The 9897-nt window shown below is 51.0% G+C and overlaps 1 protein-coding gene across 3 annotated transcripts in view; it reads right to left on the reverse strand.

The window, feature by feature from the left end:
* gdpd1 (glycerophosphodiester phosphodiesterase domain containing 1) overlaps positions 1 to 9204 on the reverse strand; it is a 42733-nt gene extending 33529 nt beyond the window's left edge. Inside the window, exons 1-2 of one of the 3 annotated variants that reach the window (XM_069910467.1) lie at positions 8917 to 8998; positions 3018 to 3219 (exon numbers count right to left, since the gene is read on the reverse strand). In XM_069910467.1, the coding sequence (XP_069766568.1) occupies positions 3018 to 3132 (115 nt within the window). In that variant the 5' untranslated portion in view covers positions 3133 to 3219; positions 8917 to 8998. Of the gene's footprint in view, positions 1 to 3017; positions 3220 to 8916 lie in introns of all 3 variants that reach the window. The other 2 variants (XM_069910466.1, XM_069910468.1) reach the window with 2 other exon arrangements.
* Positions 9205 to 9897: the final 693 nt, after the last annotated feature.

Below are 9897 nucleotides of genomic sequence, written 5' to 3' on the forward strand. Positions count from 1 at the left end.
GAAGATCAGATCTTCTGATGTGGTACTTATGGTCCCACCTGGAAAGATCCCAGCAATGCTGACTCCAAATTAACTGGAAGGATAAGCACATAACTGTCAATGTCCGCTCCTAGACAACATGCCCAACATTCAGGCCCCATGGCCTGATCAGGCTACATTGTTCTCATGCTGACAGCAGCTTTCCGAAACAGGCACCCTATTTTCTATTATTTAAAATTCAGAAGCAGATTCCTGCCATTGAGACCCGTGCCACACAATTACATCCAATTAAACTAAAACCCCATACATTTTGGAGTGTGGGACACAGGGAGAACATACAAACTCCTTACAGACCTTGCCAAATTAGACCTCGGGTTAGTCGCTAGCACAGTTTAGCTAACCGCTGCGCTATTTTGAGGAGAGTCTACAAAGTGGAAAGAGGAAAAGATTCCAGGATGTTTGCAAAGACTTCAAAAACCAAAAAATGGAACATCCCTACTGACTTCCTGGAATCTCTGGTACAGAAGGAACATTGAGAATGATATTGGGAACCTCCAGACAATGTATTGGATGGACACAGGAACTCAGAGTAAGTGGCTTCATAGACCATTCATCCAGCTATTCCTGCCTTGTCCTCATCAGCCACCTCAATATACACAGAGCCAAAGAGGAAGCTCCAGAAGGACTGCCTCAGAAGAACATTGTGGATTGAGGTCTCACTGTGAGAGATGTGCAAAAAATACAGTTCAGATGTTGCAAAATCTGCCTTTCACGTGGAACTTAATAGTTAGGACCAAACAACAGATCCCAAGGGGTTATTGATGAAAAGGCAGGAGAGTTGTGCCACTGATCCACATTACTGGTCATGATGGAATTTGCTTTGTCAACTAGACACCTTTTTTTCCCTTGCCAGAGGTTGTATTAATTCACCACAGTAAGATGAGTCATTGGACAGAAAAATAAAAAATCTGATTTTAAAATGCTGAGACCAAACATCATTATTTTTCAATGGAATTTCCCAATGTTGACATGTTTAAAGAGTAAAATCTAGAGACCAACTTCCTCAAAAGAACATCAATACACAAATGCCAATCCTTCCTTGACTGAACTCTTGGCTGTAGCCCACTGGGGTAATACCATCATTGCTATACACAAGAAACTCAGCAGGTCACACAGCATCTGTAGGAAGTAAAATGCAATTCACATTTGGGGTTTGAGCGCCTCATTGACTGCTTTTTTACTTCCTATAGATAGATGCAGCATGACCTGCTGAGTCGCCAGCATTTTTGGGTATTGCACTAGATTGTCGCATCTGCAGATTCTCTTGCTTCTTACCACACACTGAATCAGTTATAAATCTTAGTGACTCTCCTCTTTGGAAATCATCATTCTGACTGCAATTTTGACCCTTCCTCCAATTCTTCTGGCTTTTTAAAAAAAATAAAGCATTTGAACTCTTATAAACCAAAGTGGGACATTCTGAGTTAAATTTGTTGAGCGGTTACTTGTGGAATTTTTTCTTAGGACACTGGTCCAAAGGCCACTGATCATTCTGTTGCTATCATTTACTCAAAGAGCAGTCAGTACTGAAGTTGTCCTTGAATACTGACAAACCTCCGACTATTACCTGCTAATCGTAGCTATTAAAGGTTGCACCACCGTCCTGATAGAAGAACCCATCAACATTTTGGGCCAGGACCTTTCCTGTTCCATGTCTCCTTAAACAGTGCATTCATATAGAAACAAGTCTTTTTGGAAAATGATAACTAGAATATGCATTTTCTCTAAAACTATCTCCTTAAAAGCTCCACAATTGGCTCAGTTGATTGCAGCACACTGCCACTCTGATCAGCCCAAGCTAGCCCATTAGTTATTCATTCTGATAGGGATGGGCTCTTCTATCAGGACAGTGAGGCAACCTTTAATTGCCATGATTGACTGGTGCTAGTCACAGGTCTGTCTAAAGTTCAAGGTCAACCACAGTACTGACTGTTCTTTGAGTAACTTCTAGAAGCATAATGTGTGGTCAGTGGCCTGAGAAAAAAAACTCAGCAAATTTAACACAAAAAAATGTTCCACTTTGGTTTTAAGTCCAAATCCATCATTTTTTTAAAAAAAGCCAAAGAATTGGAGGAGGAGTCAAAATTGCAGTCAGAATGATTTTTAAAGAGGAGATTTATAACTGATACAGTGTGGGTGACCCAAGCATTGTTGGCAGAAGTGGTAAAATCTGTAGATGCAGGGTCTAATGCAAAACACAAAAGTGCTGGAGAAACTCAGCAGATCACGCAACATCCATAGGAAGTAAAAAGTCAGACCCGAAACGAGAGTCGCCTTTTACTTCTTACAGATCTGTGTGACCTGCTGAGTTTCTCCAGCACTCTGTGGTATTAGCCCAGTGGACTACAGCCAAGAGTTCAGACTTGGAAGGAACTTACAAAGGTACAGGTTGGCAGCAAATTATCTTCTCCATAAAAGATGATGGATCAAGACGATCAGAACGGAAGCACTTACTTCATCTTCCAGACACCCAAAAACTTCAGATGTTGTAAATCCTAAATAAAAGCAGAAGATGCTGGAAGCATCTAGTGGGTCAGGCATTAGACAGAAACAAAGAACCTCAAGTGGAAAAGCAAATCCTTTCTCTCCCTACTGATGCTACATGACTTACTTATTGATTCTAGCATTTTCTGTTTTCACTCAGAAGGAGGTGATAAACTTGCATCTAACTTCCAGTGGAAAGTAAAAGGAAGAATCAAGTGCTGTTTTCACCCATATCATTGTGGAGGCTTTGGGTCAAAAGGTCAGGGCTAGGGTAGACTTTGAATTTATGGTTGTAAAAGTTAGGATTAGGGTCTGCTTGGAGCTTGTGGTCTGAGGGGGTTAGGGATGTAGAATCCTGTTTAAAAATGTACCCCGAGAAGCACCTGAACAAGCAAAGCCAAACACAACTTAAACAGCTATTTTTTTTGTTTGTTTGGTACATAAATAGGGCAACACAGTTAGCAAAGTGGTTCGTGCAACACTGTTACACACACCAGTGACTGGGAATGGGGTTTGAATCCTGTGCTTTCCTCCATGTGCTCCTGTTTCCTCCACCATACAAAAAATATACTGGGGGCTGCAGGTCAATTGGGTGTAATTGGGCGGCATAGGTTGGTGAGCTGAAAATGGCCGTTACTGTGCTGTCGGTCTGAGAAAAAGCCATCCATATATTTCATTCCACGTAGGACCACAAATCTGAAAAATAAACAAACTTTCCACATTTACATCTGTGGGTTGTTAACCATGTAATATTCTATTCAACCTAATACTAATTTAAAATGGCTAAGAATCAATATCATAGATCTGATTAGATATCTCATACACACACACACAGGCTATTGCATTGAGTTACTGATTAGCGATTGCAATCACAAATTGCCACAGCCCACTAAAGTTAATGAACATTGGAATCTGTTCATGGTGAAATAAATCTAATGCGAGGGGAGCAAACATTAAACACTCCATGTTTGGTACTATTCTAACAAGTCAGAGCCAAGCAGTGTTAGTTGTGGGGAGGATAGGGTGGAGTGGTTTTGCTCCAGGATGGAGTCAGAAACTGGACAACTTCACTTGGGTGAAATGCACACACTGGTTTCTCCAGCAGAGCGCTGTGACAGTGGTTGATTTGTCATCCCAATATCCCTCACCTTGCTTTAAGTTCTTTGGGCGCTGACTGGCTCTTTGAACAAGTAATCATCATTGCGAGTTGAGCCCAAACCGTGATGGGAATTTGCATTGGGAAAGGCTTGGCTCCATGTGCGATGCAGCCATCCTTGCTCTCCATGGTCAAGCAGAGTAAGATGAGCAACTTTGGACATCACACGGCATTCCTCCCCTTCAACTCAACAAACCAATGATAAATACATCTTTCACAGCCAGCCTGTCTGTCTTCAGCAATCTCTGAACATAAACCCAAGATGTTTCTGGGATTTGGGGCTCACATTTGCTCTAACTGATATTAGAGCCAGAACCACCAGGCTAAGAAACAGGTTCTTCCCAAATGCAGTGAGAATACTGAATTACTATGAACTGTTCAAACAAACCCTCCTAGATTCCACTCTTTATTAACAATATTTACTCATGCATTTGTATATACATCCTGCATATGTTTGTCCGTATGTATGCTTGCATGTTTTTGTACTGAGGATTGAAGAATGGTGTTTCGTCAGGTTGTATTATCGGATAATAATAAACTTGAACTTTATTATCCCTGTTTCAGTCTTGTTTTATTATGGTAATTTAATTTTTACAATTGTATAGTGGTGTATCTTACCTATCTGTTTGGCTGCAGCAAGGAAGAATTTTAGTGAATCTGTACATTGCACTATGTATATGGAAATAACCTCACAATGATTTTGATATGCTGGGACTTTTTTTTTACCTGGCACATAGGAGGCTGAGGAGGATCTAATAGAGATATACATAATCAGGAGTTGGTAGAGATAACTTAAAGAGTCATTGTCTTTTTTCCAGGATAGGGGAATCTAAAGAAGGCAAAAATTTAATCCTTTGGACTCGATGCCCCAGTTTTCAGGGACTACCAACAAGTGCATATTCTCTCTGTGTCCAGGTTTCAGGGACTGACTTTATACCCAACCCACCAGCTGGTTCATAATGGTTTTTATACTGTAGTTTACCCATGGACCCAGTCCGGAGTATATATTAAGGAAGGTTAAAAATGGCCAGAGTTCAAAAGGTTAAGGTTTAACCAGAGGGGCATCTTCTTCATGAACTTTGACAATTAATTAGACAATTACAGGGACAATTACAAAACTCAAAACGGTCAACCAGTTTACCTATCTCGGCTGCACCATTTCATCAGATGCAAGGATCGACAATGAGATAGACAACAGACTCGCCAAGGCAAATAGCGCCTTTGGAAGACTACACAAAAGAGTCTGGAAAAACAACCAACTGAAAAACCTCACAAAGATAAGCGTATACAGAGCCGTTGTCATACCCACACTCCTGTTCGGCTCCGAATCATGGGTCCTCTACCGGCATCACCTACGGCTCCTAGAACGCTTCCACCAGCGTTGTCTCCGCTCCATCCTCAACATCCATTGGAGCGCTTTCATCCCTAACGTCGAAGTACTCGAGATGGCAGAGGTCGACAGCATCGAGTCCACGCTGCTGAAGATCCAGCTGCGCTGGATGGGTCACGTCTCCAGAATGGAGGACCATCGCCTTCCCAAGATCGTGTTATATGGCGAGCTCTCCACTGGCCACCGTGACAGAGGTGCACCAAAGAAAAGGTACAAGGACTGCCTAAAGAAATCTCTTGGTGCCTGCCACATTGACCACCGCCAGTGGGCTGATATCGCCTCAAACCGTGCATCTTGGCGCCTCACAGTTTGGCGGGCAGCAACCTCCTTTGAAGAAGACCGCAGAGCCCACCTCACTGACAAAAGGCAAAGGAGGAAAAACCCAACACCCAACCCCAACCCACCAATTTTCCCCTGCAGCCGCTGCAACCGTGCCTGCCTGTCCCGCATCGGACTTGTCAGCCACAAACGAGCCTGCAGCTGACGTGGACTTTTACCCCCTCCGTAAATCTTCGTCCGCGAAGCCAAGCCAAAGAGAAGAGAACAGGGATAAGAAAGGTCTGGAGGTATACAGGCAAAAGGGGCTTGCTTGCTTAGCATGGATAAGATAGGCTGAAGAGTCCATTTTCATTGTGTATAACTCTGGTTACAAGATCTTTATCGGTTATCTGCTGATCTATGTACATTTGGAAAGACCAATTTTAAAACAAAATCTTCCTCATCATGCACAAGTGTAGACATGATGTTATAGTGTGCTAGCAGGAAAACAGTGGAAACTCTTATTTAGCACCCATCCAGGAAAACAGAGCATAAACAAGTGAGATGGTAAGGATTGGGTGGGGTAGGAAGATAGGAAGGATGGAAAGAAGGTCACCCCAAACACTGCATATCACTGTGGGGTGAGTATCAAAGGTAATAAAACATAAAAATATATACCTGTGAGAGAGTGTGGGGGGAGGGGTGGGAAGAGCATGGGGAGGGGGAAGGAGGGAGGGGAGAAGAGGAGGGAGGGGAGGGGGGAGAAGAGGAGGGAGGGAGGGAGGGGGAGAAGAGGAGGGAGGGAGGGAGGGGGAGAAGAGGAGGGAGGGAGGGAGGGAGGGGGAGAAGAGGAGGGGAGGGAGGGAGGGGGAGAAGAGGAGGATGGGAGGGGAGGAGAAGGGGGAGAGAGGGAGGGAGGGGGAGGGGGGAGAAGAGGAGGAGGGAGGAGAGGGGAGAAGAGGAGGGAGGGAGGGGGAGAAGAGGAGGGAGGGAAGGGGAGAAGAGGAGGAGGGAAGGGGAGAAGAGGAGGGAGGGAGGGGGAGAAGAGGAGGGGAGGGAGGGGGAAAAGAGAGGGAGGGAGGGGGAGAAGAGGAGGGAGGGAGGGGAGAAGAGGAGGGAGGGAGGGAGGGAGGGAGGGAGACGAGGGAGGGAGGGAGGGAGGGAGAAGAGAGGGAGGGAGGGAGGTGAGGGAGGAGGAGAAGAGGAGGGAGGGGAGATAAGAGGGAGGGGAGGTGGAGAAGAGGAGGGAGGAAGGGAGGGAGGGGGAGAAGAGGAGGGAGGGAGGGGGAGGAGAAGAGGAGGGAGGAGGGAGGGAGGAGGGGGAGAAGAGGAGGAGGGAGGGGGAGAAGAGGAGGAGGGAGGGGGAGAAGAGGAGGGAGGGGGGGAGAAGAGGAGGGAGGGAGGGGGAGAGAGGAGGGAGGGAGGGGGTTGAGAAGAGGAGGGAGGGAGGGGGGAGAAGAGGAGGGAGGGAGGGGGAGAGAGGAGGGAGGGAGGGGGGAGGAGGAGGGAGGGAGGGGAGAGAGGAGGGAGGGAGGGGGAGAAGAGGAGGGAGGGAGGGGGAGAGAGGAGGGTAGGAGGAGGGGAAGAGGAGGGGGGGGAGATGGAGGAGGGAGGAGGGGGAGATGGAGGGAGGGAGGGAGGGGGAGATGGAGGGAAGAGGGAGGGGGAGATGGAGGGAGGGAGGGGGAGATTGGAGAGGAGGGGGAGTGGAGGGAGGGGGGAGATGGAGGGAGGGAGGGGGAGATGGAGGGAGGGAGGGGGAGATGGAGGGAGGGAGGGAGTGAGAGATGGAGGGAGGAGGGAGGATGGAGGGAGGGATGGAGGAGGGAGAGATGGAGGGAGGAGAGATGGAGGGAGGGAGAGATGGAGGGAGGGAGATGGAGGGAGGGGAGAGATGGAGGGGGAGATGGAGGGAGGGAGGGAGGGGGAGATGGAGGGAGGGAGGGTAGGGGGAGATGGAGGGAGGGAGGGAGGGGGAGATGGAGGGAGGGAGGGGAGATGGAGGGAGGGAGGGAGGGGGAGATGGAGGGAGGAGGGAGGGGGGATGGATGGAGGGGGTGTTGGAGGGGGATGGGAGGGAGTGGAGGGGATGGTGGGAGGGAGGGAGGGAGGGAGATGGGAGGGGAGGGAGAGGGAGATGAGGTGAGGGAGGGAGGGGGTGATGGAGGGGAGGGAGATGGAGGGGAGGGTGGGAGGGGTGAGTGGAGGGAGTGGAGGGAGGGGTGGAAGGAGGGAGGGTGGTGGTGGGAGATGGAGGGAGGGTGGGAGGGGGAGTGGAGGAGGGGGGGGAGATGGAGGGAGGGAGGGGGAGATGGAGGGAGGGAGGGAGGGAGAGATGGAGGGAGGGAGGGAGAGATGGAGGGAGGGATGGAGGGAGGGAGAGATGGGGGAGGAGAGATGGAGGGAGGGAGAGATGGAGGGAGGGAGAGATGGAGGGAGGGAGAGATGGAGGGGGAGATGGAGGGAGGAGGGAGGGGGAGATGAGGGTGGGAGGGGGAGTTGGAGGGAGGGTGGAGGGGGGAGATGGTGGGTGGGAGGGTGGGGGAGTGGAGGGGAGGGAGGGAGGGGGAGATGGAGGGAGGGAGGGGGAGATGGAGGGGGGAGGGAGGGGAGATGGAGGGAGGAGGGTGGGGGGATGGAGGGAGGGAGGGAGAGGGAGATGGAGGGAGGGAGGAGGGAGAGGGAGATGGAGGGAGGGAGGGAGTGGGAGATGGAGGGAGGGAGGGTGGGTGGAGATGGGGGGAGGGAGTGGAGGGAGGGAGGGTGGGGGAGATGGAGGGAGGAGGGAGGGTGGAGATGGAGGGAGGGAGGGAGGGGGGTGATGGAGGGAGGGAGGGAGGGGGAGATGGAGGGGAGGGAGGGGGAGTGGGGGAGGAGGAGGGGGGTTGGGAGGGGGGAGGGGGAGATGGAGGAGGGAGGGGAGATGGAGTGGAGGGAGGGAGGGGAGATGGAGGGAGGTGGGAGGGGGAGATGGAGGGAGGGAGGGAGGGGGAGATGGAGGGAGGGGGAGATGGAGGGAGGGGGAGATGGAGGGAGGGAGGGAGGGGGAGATGGAGGGGGAGATGGAGGGAGGGGGAGATGGAGGAGGGAGGGAGGGGGAGATGGAGGGAGGGGGAGATGGAGGGAGGGGGAGATGGAGAGAGGGGGAGATGAGAGAGAGGGGGAGATGGAGAGAGGGAGGGAGGGGGAGATGGAGGGAGGGGAGGGAGGGGAGATGGAGGGAGGGAGGGGGAGATGGAGGGAGGGAGGGGGAGATGGAGGGAGGGAGGGGGAGATGGAGGGAGGGAGGGAGGGGGAGATGGAGGGAGGGAGGGAGGGAGGGGGAGATGGATGGAGGGGAATTGCAGCGCTTCTTCAGGTTGGACATCATGACCGGGGCTCGCCACTCTCGGAGGAGGGCAGGCAGCACCGGAGAAGGCGGGCTGTGTTTCCCGGGACCACGGGGAGCATCAGCGGGCGAGAGAATAGGAGTGATCGCCATCTCCCGCTGCGGCCCGAGTCGCCCAACATCCTCGTCTCCCCCACGCCCCCCCCCCCCCCCCGGCCGCAGTCCGCCTTCTGTTGCCGAGGTGACGGCCGCCTCACTCACCCCCGCGGTGCGAGATGTGCCGGCACCTGAACCTCTGGCGCTTCTTGCGGTGCAGTAGCGTCGGGCACTTGAGGAGCAACGCCGCCGAAAGGACGTAGCCACCGAGGGTGGAGAGCAGGCAGACCACGGCTGACATTTCCTCGTCCATCCACCGGTCCAGCGAGCCCGGAGGGGAGGGGGGTGGGAAGAGGAAGAGGGGGTCGACACACGGCTGCGTCCCCTGAAGGGCGACTGGCAGCCGGCGTCTGCCGCCGCGCCTGCGCACACGCCCCCGAAGGCGGCTCGTTCGCCGATGGTTGCGTCACCACCGCCTCCCCGGAGAGGACAGTCTGCGCATGCGCGAATACTTGGCGGCCCGAGGCTCATGTTAGCCAATTTATATCAACCACCTCCTTCCACCATAAAAGAGTGCAAGAAAAAGTCAAAGCGAGGCAGGGCCTTGGTTCACTGGTCATTCAGGAATGTGATGGCCAGGGTGGTGGGGGGTCCTCGAGGACAGACACCGCCACTTGTCCTTGTCCTCAGTGGCGCAAAGTCTGGTCAAGTTAACAACCCTCGGTGGCCCTGATTAAAGTACATTCATCATGGACCACTACGACATACACATGTCTTTATTGGCGACATAACTCCCACTCCTCATGAGCAATAGATTGGTTCACAGATCACAACTGCAGTTACCAGTCTTGTTTAAAAACTGTATTTTGTTTCATCATTGTAACGTCCACTTGCTCGAAGCAAGCTGACTCGGTTAATAAATTTGATAATTATCCTATACCAAAGCAAGTGCAAACCTAGGACCCATCACTTGGTGTCGTGTTGAAGAGCAGCAATCACTGTCCAGTTAGCAAACAAAACCTGTTCCTTTGATAGAAGACCAATAGCATGTTAGTTTTAGCTGGATGAAGTATGGGTACAAAAAAGTCTAATCCCTGTTGATTTGTATTTTAATGTACTTTAAATGTCAGATTTATAATGTGAGAA

Source organism: Narcine bancroftii, chromosome 14, assembly GCF_036971445.1.
Source record: "Narcine bancroftii isolate sNarBan1 chromosome 14, sNarBan1.hap1, whole genome shotgun sequence".
NCBI lineage: Eukaryota > Metazoa > Chordata > Chondrichthyes > Torpediniformes > Narcinidae > Narcine > Narcine bancroftii.